General features: G+C 43.1%; 1 protein-coding gene across 1 annotated transcript in view; it reads left to right on the forward strand.

The window, feature by feature from the left end:
- The window catches only part of LOC126284998 (chordin-like protein 1), a 527,874-nt gene that overhangs the window by 424,270 nt on the left and 81,884 nt on the right, over positions 1 to 21,720 (forward strand). The window contains exon 4 of the mRNA XM_049984295.1: positions 11,533 to 11,617. Coding sequence (XP_049840252.1) covers positions 11,533 to 11,617 — 85 coding nt within the window. The remainder of the gene's footprint in view (positions 1 to 11,532; positions 11,618 to 21,720) is intronic.

The raw sequence follows: 21,720 nt of genomic DNA on the forward strand, positions 1-21,720 counted from the left end.
CATCAGTGGCATATACACTACTGGCCATTAAAATTGCTACACCACGAAGATGACGTGCTACAGACGCGAAATTTAACCGACAAAAAGAAGATGTTGTGATAAGCAAATGATTAGCTTTTCAGAGCATTAACGCAAGGTTGGCGCCGGGGCCGACACCTACAACGTGCTGACATGAGGAAAGTTTCCAACCGATTTCCCATACACAAACAGCAGTTGACCGGCATTGCCTGGTGCAACGTAGTTGTGATGCCTCGTGTAAGGAGGACAAATGCGTACCATCACTTTTCCGACTTTGATAAAGGTCGGATTGTAGCCTATCGCGATTGCGGTTTACCGTATCGCGACATTGCTGCTCGCGTTGGTCGAAATCCAATGACTGTTGGTAGAATATGGAATCCGTGGGTTCAGGAGGCTAATACAGAACGCCGTGTTGGATCCCAACAGCCTCCTATCACTAGCAGTCGAGATGACAGGCATCTTATCCGCATAGCTGTAACGGATCGTGCAGCCACATCTCGATCCCTGACTCAACAGATGGGGACGTTTGCAAGACAACAACCATCTGCACGAACAGTTCTATGACGTTTGCAGCAGCATGGACTATGAGGTCGGAGACCATGGCTGCAGTTACCCTTGACGCTGCATCACAGACAGGAGCGCCTGCGATGGTGTACTCAACGACGAACCTCGATGCACGAACGGCCAAACGTCATTTTTTCGGATGAATCCATGTTCTGTTTACAGCATCATGATGGTCGCATCCGTGTTTGGCGACATCGTGGTGAACGCACGTTGGAACCGTGTATTCGTCATCGTCATACTGGCGTATCACCCGGCGTGATGGTATGGGGTGCCATTGGTTACACGTCTCGGTCAGCTCTTGTTCGTGTTGACGGCACTTTGAACAGTGGACGTTACATTTCAGACGTGTTACGACCCGTGGCTCTACCCTTCAGTCGATCCCTGCCAAACCCTACATTTCAGCAGGATAATGCACGACCGTATGTTGCAGGTCCTGTACGGGACTTTCTGGATGCAGGAAATGTTCGACTGCTGCCCTGGCCAGCACTTTCTCCAGATCCTTCACCAACTGGAAACGTCTGGTCAATGGTGGGCGAGCAACTGGCTCGTCACAATACGCCAGTCACTACTCATGATGAACTGTGGAATCGTGTTGAAGCTGCATGGGGAGCTGTATCTGTAGACGACATCCAAGCTCTGTTTGACTCAATGTCCAGGCGTATCAAGGCCGTTATTACGGCCAGAGGTGGTTGTTCTGCGTACTGATTTCTCAGGTTCTATGCACCCAAACTGCTTCAAAATGTAATCAAATGTGAGTTCTGGTATAATATATTTGTCAAATGAATACCCGTTTGTCATCTGCATTTCTTCTTGGTGTAGCAATTTTAGTGGCCAGTAGTGTATGTACCACCACTGCAGTGATGTACATGATAAGTTAATATGATATGATCTGGAATTTAACCTATAACATTGTACACACGTCGCCATGTATGTTGCTGCTGTCAAGTGTTAGGCAGCGACAAAACAGGGGACTGACAGATCAAAGACCCAGTTGCTGAACATCAAGTAAATAAAAAATTTTCCCCAGTGACCATCATAGCAGTGTCTAAAATTTATAATTTCATTTAGTAATGATGAAGAGTAGAATGAAGTTTAAGGGACTAGTCAGTGATAATCAGTGCACGAATAAGTGAGATACGGAAGTACTAAGGAATGAAGAGATACGCTTGAAGGCCTCTAAGGCTGTAGAAACTGCGATACTGAATAGCTCAATAGTCACTTCAGTTGAAGAGGAATGAACATCTCTGAAAACGTCGCGGAGCGGCGCGGTCTGTGGCGTCTTGTCACGGCCCGCGCGTCTCCCCAAGTCGGAGGTTCGAGTCCTCCCTCGGGCCGGGCATGGGTGTGTGTGTTGTCCTTAGCGTAAGTTAGTTTCAGTTGTATTAAGTAGTGCGTAAGCTTAGGGACCAATGACTTCAGCAGTTTGATCCCATAAAATGTTACCACAAATTTCCAGTTTCTAAAAACGTCAGTCACAGAAGCTAGAAGGAAAAACATAAGCGCAAAGAAGGTAATTGTGAAGAATCCATTGGTAACAGAAGAAATACTTTATTTGATCGATGAAAGAAGGAGGTACAAAATTGTTCAGGAAAATTTAGGAATACGGAGATACAAGTCACAGAAGAATGAAATAAATCGGAAGTGCAGAGATAGCTGCATGAAAAATGTGAAGAAATCGAAAAATAAAGAAGATGGACTGACACAGCACATGAAAAAATCAAAACAACCTTCGGTGAAACTAAAAGCAATAGTGCTAACATTAAGAATGCAATGGGAATTCCACTGTTAAGTGCGGAGGAGAGAGCTGATACGCGGGAAGAGCACTTTGAAGGTCTCTGTGAGAGGTAAGACTTGTCTGATGTGATGGAAGAAGAAAAACAGTAGTCGATTTAGAAGAGTAGGGGATCCAGTATTGGAATCAGAATTTAAAAGCAGTTTGTAAGACTTGAGATCAAATAAGGTAGAAGGTATACATAACATTCCATCAGAATTTCTAATCTCGTTGGGGGAAGTGGCAACAAAACCACTGTTTACGTTTGTCTGCAGAACGTATGAGGCTGGCGATATAGTATGTAACTTTCGGGGAGGAAAATCAACCACCCAATTCCGAAGATTGCAAGTGCTGACAAATGTCGCAAAGTCATCTCAACAGCTCATGCATCCAAGTTGCTGACAAGAATAATGTACAGAAGAATGAAAAAGAAAATTGAGGATGTGTTAGATGAGGCTTTAGAAAAAGTAAAGGCACCAGAGAGACAGTTCTGCTGTTGCAGTTGATAACAGAAGCAAGACAAAAGTAAAATTAAAACACGTTCATAGGATTTGTTGACCTGGAAAAGTGTTCGGCATTGTAAAATGGTGCAAGATCTTCGAAATTCTCAGAAAAACGAGGGTAAGCTGTAGGGAGAGTCGGGTAATATACAATATGTACAAGAGACAACGGGTAACAATAAGAATGGAAGACCAAGAACGAAGTGCTCGGATTAAAAATGGTGTAAGACAGGTATATATTCTTTCGCCCCTTCTGTTCGATCTATACATCGAAAAAGCAGTGACAGAAATAAAAAACAAAGTTCAAGAGTGGAATTAAAATCCAGGGTGAAAGGATACAGAAGATAAGATTCGCTGATGACAGTGCTATCCTCATTGAAAGTAAAGAAGAGTTACAGGACCTGCGGAATGGAATGAACAATCCAATGAGGAAAGAATGTAGACAGAGTAAATCGAAGAAAATTACCAAGTAAGCAGCAACCAGTCGCAAAATCATGTTTTATTTATTTACTTTTGCAAATAGTTTTCAACTGATTAACAGCCGTCATCGGTGCTTTCAACGAATATGTGCCCTGTGTTACTACTCAGGCAACATATTCGTTGAAAGCATCGACGATTGCTGTTAATCAGTTGAAATCGATTTGTAAAAGTAAATAAATAAAACATGATTTTGCGACTGGTTGCTGCTTATTTGGTAATCTTATGGTTTACTGTCGCTGCACAACTTGGGAACCACATGGAGCCCACCATTCATAAATTGAAGAAAGAAGACAGTAATGAGAATTAGAAGAAATGAGAACACTGAGAAACTTAACAGCAGAATTGGTTACCACGACGTAGAAGCTGCCTAGGCCGCAAAATAACCCATAATGGATGGAGCAAGGAGGGCATAAAAGCAAATTAGCAGTGGCAAAAATGGTATTCCTGGCAAAGAGAAGTGTACTAGTATCAAACATAAGCCTTAATTTGAGGAAGAAATTTCTGAGAATGTACGTTTGGAGCAAAGCATTGTATAGCAGTGTCTCTATAAGCTGCTCGTAGGTTGTGTTCCAAAAATGAACAGCATAGAGACAGAAGTAATGACACTTTCTGCAGGACCTGACCATCATTTTGCAGGACAACGCTCAACCACGTACAGTGCAAGCTCTTACTGATTTGTTTGACTGATGGGGCTGCTATACCACCTACTGCACTCCACTGACTTGCCCCCGTAAGTTCAACTCGATTTCTAAACTGAAGGAAACATTTCACGGCATTCGCTTCAGAGCTGCTATGGATTCGTCGGGCAATAGACCGCGCCGTTCGAACTGTCAACACAGCTGGCACTGCTAAGAGTATCCTACGACTTTCACAACGCAGGCAACAGGTTACATACAATGCTGGTGACTACTCTGAAGGTCAGTAAAACTTTGAAACACCTATATAGTTTGTACGAGCTGTAAATAAATAGTTGCCACTATTAAAGTTCCAACCCTCGTATCTGTTGTGGGGGCAGTAGTGGGTCAATAATAAATTGCATCGTTAGGACAGTGGTGCAGTAGATGCTAATCTGATATCCATGATGGCTTTTTTGACGGTACTGCGAGTCACAGGCTTTAGTCAGAATTTTTCGTGGCTGCAGTTGTTTACCCTCACGAAGTTTACCCTCTTTCGTTTGGGGCTCATTTGTAGTTGTAGATATTGTATGGGCATGCCTAAGTTTGGCATTTTTCACTGTTTGACAGTCTCTGTTCCGCTTCTACTTCTAAGCAATGTGATTTTCATGCGTAGGTGTAGTTTGTATGCCCGTTGGGCAGCGCCTCTGGTATTCATGAGCTGTTTTAATCTTCTTGGCGAATACTAGGACATATAAGCAGGAGAAAATGTAATTTTAGCAGTTGCTTCTCATAGATATAATTTCCGTTAAAAAGGAAAATATAAAATGCCTCGAAGCATGTCAGCAGCACATTATACTAATTAAACATGCTCATTACCGCTTCCAAACAAGATCGTATAATAAAATTGTAGTATATAATTCTGTTTTAATCTTCTTGGCGAATACTAGGACATATAAGCAGGAGAAAATGTAATTTTAGCACCTGCTTCTCATAGATATAATTTCCGCACGGTATGCGGAGTGGGTGGAATAGAGACCTTCCGGTATTACGGTGGATAATGAAGAAAAATTAGTAAAAAAAATGTTTTATCTTAATGACAGAGCAAGGTGACACAGCGGTACTTACCACGCATTCAAATAGGCGGCGATTTAAATTCCCATGAGACCTATCCAGACTTATCTTTAACCAAGATTCCCTAAATCGCTTAAGATAAATGCCGGAAGGCTTCCTTTGAAGATGGCGCGGCCAGTTTCCTTCCGCAATCCGAGCTTGTGTTCCGTCTTCAATGACATGATGTCTACGGGACATTAAATCCTAATTTTCCCGTCCTTTTTAACTTGGCAGGAAGAGCTTTAATTGGGGGTGGGAGGGGAGAAATCAGTTACTGGCGCTGCATGGTGTCTACTCGACGTGGAACTTTATTGGCCCTAAATAGTGTCAGCAGAAGGGTGGAGGGAGTCACTCACTGTCGATCCTCTTTGATTGGACCGATGGTAGATGTGACACTAGTTTCTACATTTACTCAAATCATCAAACTCACGTCGCCAACATTCAAAAGTCTTTCCGCTCTCGTATGTAGGTGACGCCGTAAATTGGTACTGCAATTTTATCCCTGCAATGGTGGCTATGAAAGTCACTAAAAGCACTTCAGTGACAACCGACTGAACGCTTCTTTGTAACCGAACAGATCTGATGCCAACTACATCCGTTAGAGATGGTACCCGTTAACAAAAAAAAAATGGTTCAAATGGCTCTGAGCACTATGGGATTTAACTTCTGAGGTCCCCTAGAACTTAGAACTACTTAAACCTAACTAACCTAAGGACATCACACACATCCATACCCGAGGCAGGATTCGAACCTGCGACCGTAGCGGTCGCGTGGTTCCAGACTTAGCGCCTAGCGTCTAGAACCGCGTGGCCACTCCGGCGGGGGTACCTATTAACACTTCGTGAAGTGTTTCTCATCGCATTTTACGCGGCACGAAGGTTTCTCAAGCAACGTTTATCGCTGGTAAAGAAAATGCAGCGAACCAACGTTCCTCTTACAAACATCTTTGTTGCATCAATATGACACTCATAAGTTACTGCACAGCTTCCGCAGGGGATAATTTATATTACGCTCCCAACTGTTTGGTTTGCATATCATTTCCATTCTTCTTTCGTGGCGGGGAGTAAATCCGTGTGTGATCCCAACGATTTTTTCCGGCGAGATAGATTGACGGTATATTTTCGGGTGTCCATCCGAATTGACGATTCCATTTTTATGCACACTGCTTCGACAACTAGGTCACTCGGTTACAGATGGACATCTCGACATGTTATGCCACCTTCAACAACGGGATGAGATGTATGTCGAGGTTTCTAGGGCGACACATATTCATCGTTTGAATGATGTACAAGGTGGTTATAATTACACTTTCGCTATAGAAATTCTTCCAATCCATATGTGGCATTCAGCAAACCAGTGCTTAACAGTACTGGTTAAAAACAGTCTTGGTTGCTATTTCAGTTTTTTATTTTTCAACGATGCGTTTCGCCTTATTTAGGCATCTTCAGGTTATTTTTCTAGATGGACGCGAGAGGCACCAAGAACTGCATAACGCGTTCCCGCTAACAGGAGCGAGTAACATAGTAAGGTGGGGGCTCAGATAGAAACGCGTCCATCAACAAAAATAACCTGAAGATGCCTAAATAAGGCGAAACGCGTCGTTGAAAAATAAAAACCTAAAATTGCAAGCAAGACTGTTTTTAACCAGTACACTCGCTACTCGAACCACTGTAGATCGGAATCTATTGACCGTATTTGTACCCAACTGTACAGAACGATGTTCAGACAGTGCACTGTAGGGTTTGCGTTGTTAGTAGAGTCGGTGTCATGACTTGCCGATACTGGTACGGAACACGGATCCCAAGGACCGAGGACATGCAACGTGAACGGCGCACGTAAATGGGATTCGTTTCGCGAATTTGCTATCCCTCCTACACGAGAGAGAGGTGCTTTGGACTCAACTGTTTTGTTGCACGATGGATCTCAAATTTACATTGCTTGTGACACCACTCGGTTACTCCGTGACACATTTGGAGAAAACAGAATCACTGGCCGAAGGTTCCAAACTGCGTGGCCATCGAGATCAACAGATTTCAACCCGTGTGATTTCTGTTTGTGGACTTAACCTGAACGACAAGGTTAATCAGCGGGACACTGAAGAAGAGCGTAGTGATGGAGGTAGCCAACATCTCACCTGAGATGTTTCGGGCATTTGTAGAGCAAACTCTAGTGGGGTTGCAGGCTATTGCCGGCCGAAGTGGCCAGCGGTTCTAGGCGCTACATTCTGGAACCGCGCTACCGCTACGGTCACAGGTTCGAATCCTGCCTCGGGCATGGATGTGTGTGATGTTCTTAGGTTAGTTAGGTTAAAGTAGTTCTAAGTTCTAGGGGACTGATGACCTCAGCAGTTAAGTCCCATAGTGCTCAGAGCCATTTGAACCATTTTTTTGCAAGCTGTTGTTTATGCAGATGGTCATCACATTGAGCGTCGTTTCTAACCTGGAATGTAAACATGGTACGCAACTAACAAATGTTATCCTCTTACGTGGAATTCAAAATCTTCTGCTTTTAATGGTCTATTCGTTATTTACCATTCGCATGTCTTTACAAGTGTTTCCACAATATTTCATTGTGCTACGATATCTCGTTTTCAATTAGGCTTTCTCATGTACAGAAGTTTAACTATATCCACTCTATACTCCACGGAAATTAATTTGTATATTCAAGAATTGGCAGGAAACGACTCAGCTGTTTATTGTTGGCAGGAGTAGAAGCAGCTTAACGTTTCTTTGGCGCTAAATTCAAACGGGAAGAAATTCACCTGTGGCCTTGTCGAAGTAGTCACTTGGCCTTCGCCCTATACCTTTTAGGGAAACAACGGAAAACATAATAGCTGGTCCGGGATTCGAAGTCTGGCCCTCCAGAATACTGTTCCATTAATACCGGAAAGCTCGTGAATCTTTCTCACTAATAACAATCATATCTGGGGCAGTCAAAGCGAAAACGAGACAGGCAATAAAAAGTAAGTGAATTGTTTATTATTTCAAAAGTAATCGCCATAGCTGTAAATACATTTATCCTACTACGAGAAATGCCTTCGTGAAAAACTGTTTGGGGTAACCAACGGAACCATGACTGTAGCCAGGCGTGCATCTCTTCGTCCGAAGCAAATTGAAGACCAAGAATGTCTTCCTTCAGCATTCCAAAATTATGGCAGTCGCGTGGAGAGATATCGGGACTATATGGAAGCTGCGTAACGGCTTCCAGAGAAACTTCTGTAGCATATTCGAAACAACCGTGACAATATTCCTGGGCACGCCCACATGATATCAAGGTTGTTTTGAGTACGCTACAGAGATTTCGTGGGGAAGTCTTCACACATCCTCCATACCGTCCCGGTGTCTCCCCATGCAGTTTCCATGGATACAGTCATGATTTCGTAGGCAACAGCAAACATTTTTTCATGAAGGCGTTGCTGTCTTGTCTCGCAGTGGCATCTGATTGCCCCTTATATTAGACTCTACACGATATACGAAGGGAAGGCGCCAACATATGGTGTTCCAGTAATAATGGTTAGAGATGGAGGAGTAATACAGCGGCCGGCCGCGGTGGTCTCGCGGTTCTAGGCGCTCAGTCCGGAACCGCGCGACTGCTACGGTCGCAGGTTCGAATCCTGCCTCGGGCATGGATGTCCTTAGGTTAGTTAGGTTTAATTAGTTCTAAGTTCCAGGCGACTGATGACCACAGATGTTAAGTCGCATAGTGCTCAGAGCCATTTGAAGTAATACAGCGATTAAGGTAAATAATAACAGCCAAACAGTTGCACAGGATAAAGATTTATTGAAATCCTTGACCAAGGTTTCAGTACATCTAAATATCCCTTCATCAGACGAAAAATACACCTGAACGAGAAGACACCTTCATTAGCAAAAAACTTAAAACCATAACTGAGATATAAGGAAAAAAACACTTATAGCTTTAAGTATCCATGAAAATTACCAACGTATTACAAGCACAAAAGCTTTTAGTCACTTACTAAACTCACATCCTCCTGCAGTAGAGATACATAAAACAATCGTGCCAAAGGCGTCGTCAGTAGTTAACATTAAAATATCACCTCCTTCTGTACAGCATAGTTATGAAAAGATGGTCGATGAGAACGCGGCGTACTAAAAGTACTTAGCCTGTGAGCTAGCGTGAAAAGGGTGTGTAAGCACTAGGGAAGACAGCACTTGTGGTAGGCGCGAGACACCCAGGTATACATACATACTCATGCGCGTCAAAATTTTAAAGGTTGTGCTAATTTAAACCCTCTGTCTTGATAAATAAAACATATCAGAGCCTACATACAATAGAAAATATGAACACCAATTTGCCTGTGTCCTAGTGTCAAGCACTCTCTAACGAGGGAGGGCACCAGTGTTTTCACGAGAAAATGAATTTCACAAAAGAGACATCAAACAATAAGAGATAACTCAATTTTTGAAGTCAAGTTTAAGTTATTTGACAACACAATTAGCTTCGACATTTTTCGTAAAAATACTTTTTCGGATAATATTATCCGCTAGAGGGCTACAAAGATGCTGTTGTTGTTGTGGTCTTCAGTCCTCAGACTGGTTTGATGCAGCTCTCCATGCTACTCTATCCTGTGCACGCTTCTTCATCTCCCAGTACCTACTGCAACCTACATCCTTCTGAATCTGCTTAGTGTATTCATCTTTCGGTCTCCCTCTATGATTTTTACCCTCCACGCTGCCTTCCAATACTAAATTGGTGATTCCTTGATGTCCTACCAACCGATCCCTTCATCTAGTCAAGTTGTGCCACAAACTTCTCCCCAATCCTATCCAATACTTCCTCATTGGTTATGTGATCTACCCATCTAATCTTCAGCATTCTTCTGTAGCACCACATTTCAAAAGCTTCTATTATCTACTTGTCCAAACTATTTATCGTCCATGTTTCACTTCCATACATGGCTACACTCCATACAAATACTTTCAGAAATGACTTCCTGACACTTAAATCTATACTCGATGTTAACAAATTTCTTTACTTCAGAAACGCTTTCCTTGCCGTTGCCAGTCTACATTTTATATCCTCCCTACTTCGACCATCATCAGTTATTTTGCTCCCCAAATAGCAAAACTCCTTTACTACTTTAAGTGTCTCATTTTCCAATCTAATTCCCGACTTAATTCGACTACATTCCATTATCCTCATTTTGCTTTTGTTGATGTTCATCTTATATCCTCCTTTCAAGACACTGTCCATTCCCTTCAACTGCTCTTCCAGGTCCTTTGCTGTCTCTGACAGAATTACAATGTCATCGGCGAACCTCAAAGTTTTTATTTCTTCTCCGTGGATTTTAATACCTTCTCAGAATTTTTCTTTTGTTTCCTTTACTGGTTGCTCAGAATACAGATTGAATAAGATAGGGGATAGGCTACAAACCTTTCTCACTCCCATCCCAACCTCTGCTTCCCTTTCATGTTCCTCGACTCTTATAACTGCCATCTAGTTTCTGTACAAATTGTAAATAGCCTATCGCTCCCTGTATTTTACCCCTGCCACTTTCAGAATTTGAAAGAGCATATTCCAGTCAACATTGTCAAAATCTTTCTCTACGTCTACAAATGCTAGAAACGTAGGTTTGCTTTTCCTTAATCATTCTTCTAAGATAAGTCGTAGGGTCAGTATTGCCCCACGTGTTCCGACATTTCTACGGAATCCAAACTGATCCTCCCCGAGGTCGGTTTCTACAAGTTTTTCCATTCGTCTGTAAAGAATCCGCGTTACTATTTTGCAGCCGTGACTTATTAAACTGATAGTTACCTCTTAAGGTAACTTCACATTCCGAAAATAACCCGGAAATAAGTTGTTCAGTTCATAACTAAAAGTGACATTGTGATTTCTCAGAATTTTCACAAAATAAATAATAATTTTCGTTGGTTTCATGTTTTTCTTACACTGACTAGCACAACTCCAGTACCCAAGTATCCCACTAGTTGCGTAAGAAATTTTGTTAATTTTTGTGTCATTTCCTTACAGCGGACAACTCCAGAAGATATTTATTGCTGAAAGTTTTTCAGACATTTCTCTTTAGAACGTTAGGAGCGTCTGTCTGACTTCTGTAGTAATGTGGGGGTGGAAATTGCATCTTGCAGGAGCCACAGGGTAAAGGGTACATCTCAGATTAATCCGTTGCGCAGAATGACAGAATAGCACCCACAAGTCGCTCTGCTTTGCAAGTAACGTTCTTAACGACTTCATCAGCTCGTTCATTACCTTATATACGAGAGTGTGTTTTTACCCAAATGAAGGTGATGGTTTGGCCTCACTAAACACATTCATAGTAAATTGTACAAATTTTGTAAAGTGTGACTTTCTGTCCTTAAAGTAGAGTGGGCCTTGCTTTACATACAGATTCCCAAGCACTTCTAGACTAGGAGAGCATTAAGCACGTTTCGACAGTGTTAAATTTGATCTCCCACCTGTCCCTCTTTGTAATGAACGTTTATTCTGTTAACAGGGCGGACGTATGAACTGTTCAAGCCGAGCGTGCCCCGTAAACTGTTCCAAAGAAGAGAACGCCGACTGCTGCCGCATATGTTCAGGTACGTTCTCTACACAGCTTACTCACTATTTCTAATACAATCGTTAAAGTCTAATTAAAACTGGTCGGCTTCTGGCGTTTGAAGTCCGAAGCAGCGTCACATACTGTACTGTCTGCAATGCCCCGCTCTCCGCGGCGATAGAAGATCGCTGTATTGTCTACGTATTCCACACAAATAGCGTGAAATAACAACTTAAATTCATCTGCTGTATAGATCTTGTGGTGGTTCTTGAATTTAATGTCCTAAAAGATTGAATTTGACTTATAAACGTCCGACGTTGCATTCACGAACCGCCACACCCTGTATGATGCCAGTTCTTGATATTCTAACTTGGGTGAACCGTCCATAGATAGGGGCCTAACCTAAAAAATCCCCGATTATAGCGACGGATGCAGCAGATAAAGTATTACTGGGGCTCCCAATTTTATATGTGACCTCCTATTCTCACATAATTCGTACAATAATCAAACTTCAGGCGCGCCGAGAGAACAACAGTTCTAAGGAATAAACAGTTCTCCCAAGTATGCATACAGTATCAAGCTTTAAATGAATAGTAAACTGCAATGCATTGTGATAAATGGAAAAATAAGTCACCACACAGTGACTCAAATGCTCACGTCATGTAAAAGAAAAACGTTAATTGCTGAACAGACAAATCTTGCCTAAGAATATACAGTGAGAATAACTGTGTTTCGTAATATTAGACTACAGTGGGCCTCACACGCTCAATATTTATTGCGCAATAATATTGACATTCAGAGAGCAGCGTTGACGGTCTGCACAATCTATTGAAGGAGACAGTAGAACTTAAAAATATTGACTTTTGTTCAATATATTGCGCAATATAATGTGCAACACTCGACAGTTGCTGTCAAGATTTAGTGATTTGCGGAAATGCAAACAACTGATATGGTGACGCCATATTAATATGAGTACATCAAGAAAGACAGATGAAAGGGAACTTCTGTTGAAATGCATTCAGGGGAGTAATTCTATTGCATATTTAATGCTTATTCAGTAATTAGCTATAGAAGCATTCGACAAAAATATTTAAATCAAGTGAAATAACACTGCAGTTGCTTGTTTGTTCGTTTTAGAAACTTCAGTTATGATTTTCAGAAATATATAACAACGCTGTTTACCCAACCTTCTACAGTATTGTTCCTTGCTCTTTTCAGCTTTATAGATCGCTTCCAGCACTGTAGGAAGTGAAATCGGGCGATTATATGACATACTATTTCTGTGTACATAAGGGGTTACGAAGTTCACCGTTTCGTTGAAAGATTCCTCGTTCATCCTTAAAAATTCCTATGGTCATTTGGCTGTGCTGCAAGTTTTGTTATCACATTAGTATGGCCGTGTGTAGATGCCTTCTAAGCCACTTTTTCGACTATGTCGGCTTCCTCTTCCTTTTCTGTTTGTAGCACAGTCGCAATGCAAGCGAGTTCTGTATTTTCGAGCGCCAACATTTTCGCTACGAACGCTGAGTTCTAACTGACTCATCCCGGTCACAAATATTCCTGCTTCCTGGCCCCGCACTTTCGCACAATAAATTGCCACAGTATTATTGCGCAATAAATATTGGGCATATCAAGGCCACTTAAATTCTTGAACCCCTAACTTGTATCATACGATGTTGTAATGTAACTGGTATTGTTATACCTGTCATACTGCAGAAGTTTACTATTGCTTTATACAGTATTATCGAAATTTATGAATTTTTTTTGTCCTTGACCAGCGACATGTGTTCTCCAACGTATCAAAGTCAAATAACACGAAATATATTAAGGAGAAAATACACTCCTGGAAATTTAAATAAGAACACCGTGAATTCATTGTCCCAGGAAGGAGAAACTTTATTGACACATTCCTGGGGTCAGATACATCACATGATCACACTGACAGAACCACAGGCACATAGACACAGGCAATAGAGCATGCACAATGTCGGCACTAGTACAGTGTATATCCACCTTTCGCAGCAATGCAGGCTGCTATTCTCCCATGGAGACGATCGTAGAGATGCTGGATGTAGTCCTGTGGAACGGCTTGCCATGCCATTTCCACCTGGCGCCTCAGTTGGACCAGCGTTCGTGCTGGACGTGCAGACCGCGTGAGACGACGCTTCATCCAGTCCCAAACATGCTCGATGGGGGACAGATCCGGAGATCTTGCTGGCCAGTGTAGTTGACTTACACCTTCTAGAGCACATTGGGTGGCACGGGATACATGCGGACGTGCATTGTCCTGTTGGAACAGCAAGTTCCCTTGCCGGTCTAGGAATGGTAGAACGATGGGTTCGATGACGGTTTGGATGTACCGTGCACTATTCAGTGTCCCCTCGACGATCACCAGAAGTGTACTGCCAGTGTAGGAGATCGCTCCCCACACCATGATGCCGGGTGTTGGCCCTGTGTGCCTCGGTCGTATTTAGTCCTGATTGTGGCGCTCACCTGCACGGCGCCAAACACGCATACGACCATCATTGGCACCAAGGCAGAAGCGACTCTCATCGCTGAAGACGACACGTCTCCATTCGTCCCTCCATTCACGCCTGTCGCGACACCACTGGAGGCGGGCTGCACGATGTTGGGGCGTGAGCGGAAGACGGCCTAACGGTGTGCGGGACCGTAGCCCAGCTTCATGGAGGCGGTTGCGAATGGTCCTCGCCGATACCCCAGGAGCAACAGTGTCCCTAATTTGCTGGGAAGTGGCGGTGCGGTCCCCTACGGCACTGCGTAGGATCCTACGGTCTTGGCCTGCATCCGTGCGTCGCTGCGGTCCGGTCCCAGGTCGACGGGCACGTGCACCTTCCGCCGACCACTGGCGACAACATCGATGTACTGTGGAGATCTCACGCCCCACGTGTTGAGCATTTCGGCGGTACGTCCACCCGGCCTCCCGCATGTCCACTATACGCCCTCGCTCAAAGTCCGTCAACTGCACATACGGTTCACGTCCACGCTGTCGCGGCATGCTACCAGTGTTAAAGACTGCGATGGAGCTCCGTATGCCACGGCAAACTGGCTGACACTGACGGCGGCGGTGCACAAATGCTGCGCAGCTAGCGCCATTCGACGGCCAACACCGCGGTTCCTGGTGTGTCCGCTGTGCCGTGCGTGTGATCATTGGTTGTACAGCCCTCTCGCAGTGTCCGGAGCAAGTGTGGTGGGTCTGACACACCGGTGTCAATGTGTTCTTTTTTCCATTTCCAGGAGTGTACATAAAAAAAACATAAGTGATGACCTGAAAAAGAGGACTCTACTTTTCTCAAAAATTTAGAAATAAAACTTTTAGTCATTAATCCTCTCCATGCCTGTTTTTCTTAAACGATCCAACATCAGAAACAGAAATAAAATTGGTCGAAAATTTCAAGGATGTTTCACATTTTAATGTTAACCTTCGAATTTTTTAGAGGCCACACTGCAAGCATGTGCAAGCACTGTTAAATGCAGGAGAGCGCATAGGTGGAGAGAGTACACTGAAGGTCTCTATGAGGGGAAGATTTGTTTGATGTGACAGGAGAAGAAACAGGAGTCGATTTAGAAGAGTTAGGAGATCCAGTATTAGAATTAGAGTTTAAGAGTACTTTGGAGGACTTCAGATCAAATAAGGCAGAAGGGAGAGATAACATTACATCAGAATTTCTAAAATTATTGGGGGAATTTGCAGCAAAACGACTATTCCCGTTGGTGTGTAGAATGCATGATCCTGGGGACATACTATCTGACTTTCGGAAAAATATCGTCCACACAATTCCGAAGACTAAAAGAGCTGACAAGTGCGAGAATTATCGCACAATCAGATTAACAGCTCATGCATCCAAGTTGCTGACAAGAATAATATACACAAGAATGATTAAAAAAAAAATACTCGGACAAGGTGTCCGTCACACAGACAATCTTTAACCCATATTTCCTTGAAGATACCTTCGGATACCTACATAAACTGTGGAAAGGCACAAGCATTCATTTCTCAATGCACATAGTGCAACCTGGAGACTAACAGTATTGAAATTTCACAATAAATCTGTAAAATATGTTTGACACTACTGCAATGGCATGTTCTTTTTCCTTTCTGCTTTCTAATTTGGGTTTTAAAATAGAAGAAATATCGTTATGAACAAAATCTTATTCATATATTAGTGCGAAAAGTAATACACTGGTTGCAACCACTGAGAAAGATTATCTGCGGATTCATTATTACGTTTGGAGATTGTAATGAATACAATAATCCCATAAAAACTTTCAGTTCCAGAACTTCATAATCTTGTACAAAACATACGTTATTTGGAGAATACTTATATTTTATCGCTGTAGAATCTCATCTAAGATGTCATGAATAAAATGGAGGTGCCATACTTATTCAGTATCTGGACTCCTACCTAAGTCATTAGCCATAAGTCGCAGATCAGGTGTCGGCAAGCAGTTGAGCTTTTCATCATTTGAAGCAGTTTCTCCTACACCAGAAATAGGAATCACAACAATATTTCTATTTCTTCCTCGGATCATCTTAAAGTGTTCTATGTCCTCCGTTCCATCATCACCACCATATCCAATTCTTGTTTTGAATTTATATCATCAGCACTTCCTGTCTTGTAATCTGGACCAACATCAGTGTCGACCAAAACCTCATTAATCATTTCTTTCAAGTACATTTCGATGTTTGGTTCATTGACTCTCTGCTCAGGCTGTTTTGAATGGTGAGATGGACCTGCTTAGAGGCTCTATATCTTGCAAATTAATTACGGGAAGACAGTGTAAATACTAACCTTACTATATGGCACAAGAGTGATTGCAATCAATGTTGACAAACACCTCAACGAATAATAATCACGCATCTGGCATCATACGCCTGCGAGACGTTGTGGCGATTTTACTGTGCATTTACTGCAGCTGAAATAGTGCGATCGGACCCCACGTTCGCAGAAAGAAAATCACACACCAGCTCAAAGGTAGACGGAGAGGAAAGGTGAAACGACTCCGGAAAGGGAGGGAATATCCGCCAAGAAGTTTGACAGCTATCAATCAAATCTAAATTCTATCAGTTATTCTGGCCTGCCGCAACTAGAAGTATTATGCCAGTCAGGAAGGGACTCAATTGTAAGACTGGCTCTAATACATTCTCGAGAAAACATCGGCAGGTGTGGTGTGCAGCACTGCTTGCTCATTGATGACTGTTTCGCGCCTGCACTATCTCCACCTAGGCCGTTCGCAGCTCGTGGTCTAGTGGCTATCGTTGCTGCCTCTGGATCACTGTTCCCGGGTTCGATTCCCGGCCGAGTTGGATATTTTCTCTGCCCGGGGACTGGGTGTTTGTGTTGTCCTCATCAAATCATCATCATCATCATTCGAGACAGGGGCTAGACTGAACTGTGTAAAAATTGGGAGTTTGTACGGGCGCTGATGACCGCGCAGTTGAGCGCCGCACAAACCAGTCATCATCATCATAACGTTGGCCAGCCGGCTACCACGTTCCCCAGTATACGATGCTGCTTTGCGAGTCGTACACTCTTTGGTGATGATGTAAAATATTTTTGTTCACAAGCGTTGATAAAATTATTTCTTCCCACTTGGTGTCCCCCTTCCGTCACACAGCAAACGTTTTCAATGCATTGTCGTAGCTTTCCCGCTTAAATGGGGGGATTACGTTGTTGCATTATCCGGTGCATTATTACTCCCGCCGTGGAGAGTCATTTTGAGTCGCAACCTGCAAGTAGAGTACATCGTATTGCCAGGTGGACTGGGAGTCTCCGAGCTGTAAATTAAACTGTCTAAGTGCAGAGGTTCTCCGTCTTTGTGGGCTTTGTCACCTTCCCTTCGAGGAAAATGATGATTGCGTCATAAACGTGTAATGTATGTATGTGTGTGTGTGTGTGTGTGTGTGTGTGTGTGTGTGATGAGAGAAGAGAAAGAGTGATGGTAAACAGCTTCCTTTCGAAAAGCGCCATCTGCTGGACCACCGGGCTTAAGATCTCCATCGGACAGGCGGGATACCATCAATAGTGTTGTAGATTCGCTATAGAGAAATTCGGTATTCAGCTCATGGTGTTGTTGATCAGGAATCGCATGCGTCCACCGCTCCGCGCCTTTCCGGTCAAGTCGTAGCTACCAAACTTTCTTGCATCATCGGGATTCGATCCTGCTGCACAGCAAACGTTTTCAGTGAATTTACGTAGCTTTCCCGCTTGAATGGGGGGATTACGTGGTTGCATTATCCGGTGCGTTAGCCACCTTGATTGGCGCTCCTCGCACGGGACATGAAAATGCACACGGACGAGTAACCGGTGACGTTACAGAGTGGAATTCCACGTACCACTGCCCCTGGAGCGAAGAGTTTGGCGTGTCAGAGTTTTGGCTCCTGGAGAAGAACGTCGCCAATGAGACGGGACATCGTTTTACGTTACAAGCAGAACCTGAGTGCCGCCATATTGTGTGCCGTTAAACATCGTATTGAGTGGGTTTCCTTTCTCATAGACTACGTGATATGAATATAAGCTGCTTGAGAGCATCAGCAAATCGAGGATCTATACGTTTTGTTGTAATAAAATGACAGAAAATTACATATCGGTAGGTAAAGGCTTACTGAAGTTGTGTTTTGCTTTATAACTTCAGTGGTACGACAGTATACTGTTTCAGTGATCATCTATCAAAAACGCGTCTTTTTTGGTACAATAAACGTATTAAATATTAAATAGCGACGTTTGCAGAGACAGGCTTTACTCAGTGTGCGTCATTTATTGCAGTTTCGTTGCCACATGAAAGCTGTAGCGCAGTTGATAGTGTTGTGAGTGCTGAGGTGACGAAGAGAACAGTAATAGTACTTTTACGTTCACCTCTTTTTTTTCGCGTTTAGTTTTCTAAAAGATTCTGGGTCTTTCATATTCACTTAATACAAGTATTATCTAAAAGGTCAGTGTTATTTATTATAAATAATGTACACGCTGCAACTTTTGCACCGGCTGTTGTGGCCCAGCGGTTCTAGGAGCTACAGTCTGGAACAGCACAACCGCTACAATCTCAGGTTCGAATCCTGCCCCGGGCATGGATGTGTGTGATGTCCATAGGTTAGTTAGGTTTAAGTAGTTCTAAGTTCTAGGGGAGTGGTGACCTCAGATGTAGTCCCATAGTGCTCAGAGCCATTTGAACCGTTTGCAACTTTTGCAAAGGCCACGGGTTGGAATGTGTGCCCCGTAACTAGAAGCCTTAACATGAATGCCAATCTATGTCTGAAAATAAAGACAAGTTACAAAAAAATGGCTCTAAGCACTATGGGACTCAACAACTGAGGTCATTAGTCCCCTAGAACTTAGAACTACTTAAACCTAACTAACCTAAAGGACATCACACACGACCATGCCCGAGGGAGGGTTCGAACCTACAACCGTAGCAGCAGCGTGGTTCCGGACTGAAGCTCCTAGAACCGCTCGGCCACAGTGCCCAGCGCAAGTTGCACACTGGAAGTTTTTCTTATTATGAAACACGTATGTCTGGGTTGATGGAGTGGCTCGTATTTGTACCTTGTTGAAAAATATCTTTTTCAATGATGGTGTGCAGCTTCGAAAAAACCTTGATCTTGAAATTATGTGATTAAAGCCGAAAGTGGGATGAAAATTCAATTGAGTTGACGATTTAATTGTACTATAGTCCGATTAAAATTACTGCGGCTGTCACCTGCCGCTACAATGTTGCCACATCGGCGCCCTGGTACCGCTCGGTTATAGGTGACCCACGAACACGGTGGGGCACTTCACAAATGCTGCTAATGTGTAACGTGGAGCACAGAGTCGGAAGAAGCAGCCGCGCGGTATGTTGGAAATGCGAGATGCTCTGTTGACCACTGATTTTAAATGACAAATGACTGAACTGCGACAGACGACGCGTTTCCTAGTCCTGAATTTTTAATCATGTCCTAACCTAACCGTAACCTTGTGATGTGCAATGTACCCGAGAAAAGGGTGGTTGGCGATCTGCGGCACAACTAAAATCACTAGCCTTTTGTTCGCGGCGATTAAAGCTAACTTTTACGAGCAAACTCTAGGGAGAAAATTTTCTGTTCAAAGCTAAAAGTAAACTGTGATTTTTCGTTATCATTGGTTACCTGAAACTGTCCTCACGATGGCTACACTAGCTGCCGCGTTGCCAACCGATGAGCAGACCTGGTTGGCATTTGGTTGCAGATTATAGGCGACACAGGCGTATTCCAGACGAAAACAAAATGATAGGACGAAAAATACGAGCAAATAAAAAGGTCAATAAATGATAAATGACGCGAAAACAATTAGAAACATAAAAATTGCAATTAAACTTCCAAGATGCTACTCCAGACGGGTGTAAAATGAGTGTGCGCAACGGAAAATAATAAACGCTAAAATTAAAATTTGGCCCTGTCTGACTACCTCCTGAAGCAAAACTTAGGATCTCTTAATGGACTTTAACATCCAGGGCCTTCAAAAAAATGTATCAACTGTTTAAAAGTCCATAACTTGCAGACTAATTGGACGGCTTTGTCTACATGGACGTTCGGATTTTCGACGGCCCAGTAGATGTAATTGTGGCGATTTACTGTACCTTTGAGTCTGAACTGTGCCTCATCAGAGCACACAATCATCTATGCAAACTCTTCATCGTTGCGCACTATGTTAGTAAAGCCCTCCCAGTACTCCATTCTACTATCTGGGTCGTCCTCGTTCATTTCGTGTAGCAGTCGGGGGTTGCAGCACTTCCGCTTTGCTGTCTTTAAAATTCGCCGAACACTTAAGCGACTCACTCCAGTTTCACGGGCACACTGTCTCATAGACTTACGTGGTGAGCGAGTGAATTGTTGTAACACACGAATGTAGCTGGGCTTGTTACTGTTACAGATGGTCCAGATCGTTGTTTGTGTACATCTTTAACACAGCCATCGGCTTCAAATTTGTCTCGAATGCGACGAATCGTTAAATGCGTCTGTGGCTCTGTTTGATACTCATTTCGCCATTGCCGTTGAACCTCATTAATGTTTTCGTACTTAAAATACCACTTCAAAACTGACTTCCTTTCATCGATTGTAAGCCTTGCGCCAGCCATGTTTACTCGAGTAACCAGGTGCAACTAAGAACAAAACACTGTCTATCTGTCGACTGTCATCTGACAAAACAAAACAACGCAATACAACGCTTGTGTGGCGATTGCCGGAACTACAAACTTTTACACTACCAAAGATGAGACAACTCCGTCAATTACTTTGCCAATTATGGACTTTTAAACAGTGGATACTCTTTTGGACCCCTCTGTATAAATTAAAATCTAAACATAAATGAATGATGAAGGCAACTAATCCTACTAAATGATAAACGTTGTTCCTACTTACATATTTATTGTAGATAAAAAAACCTTTGTATTACAAAGTTTTCATTTCCTAAATAATATTACTAGTCAATTGCTCAACTCTGCCCCTTATTATGACTGCGCGGTCTAATATCAATAACGCGAAATGACTGACGTCATCTACGTACCAAACACTAGAAGACACTACTTTCAAAGATGATCTACGGTGGTGTGGAACCTCAGTGGAAATAAAGTAACGTGATCACAGCTGTTTGGCTTTTATAGCCTTATAAGCGAAGCAATTTGATATATCAACGTATGTACTGCGACCGGTGCGTGGAATTGATGGTTCTCGTACCCGCCTGCGACGATGGAAGAAATAAACTCTTTCAAACACTAGGAGGGCAGAAGACGGTCCTCTGAATAATGTACTCTAATACTGTCTTCTCCTGACTGTGTTCTACAGACGAGAAAAGCGAACGCCCAATCACAAGGAGGGAGTTCAGATAACGTCTCAACGTAAGTATAGGCAGAGGAAATGCTCTCAATTACTGAACGCTCCGTACTCGACGACGACTTCCAACCCGGAGATGAAGCCCAGAATCGTATAGGTTCGCAACAGTACAGTGCCTAACCGTTCTAACTATAAAATCTCGTGAGAGCAAAGACAGCAAATCCGTCCGTACCAACAAGAAGCTGATACTGAGCGACCGTCTCACACGGCAGCTCAAAATGGAAGACAGCGTCTCTCCAGCGCTGGCTTCCCAGCAAGGCTTGGCTCCCCACCATCGTAAT

This window comes from Schistocerca gregaria, chromosome 1 (genome assembly GCF_023897955.1).
Source record: "Schistocerca gregaria isolate iqSchGreg1 chromosome 1, iqSchGreg1.2, whole genome shotgun sequence".
NCBI classification, from domain to species: domain Eukaryota; kingdom Metazoa; phylum Arthropoda; class Insecta; order Orthoptera; family Acrididae; genus Schistocerca; species Schistocerca gregaria.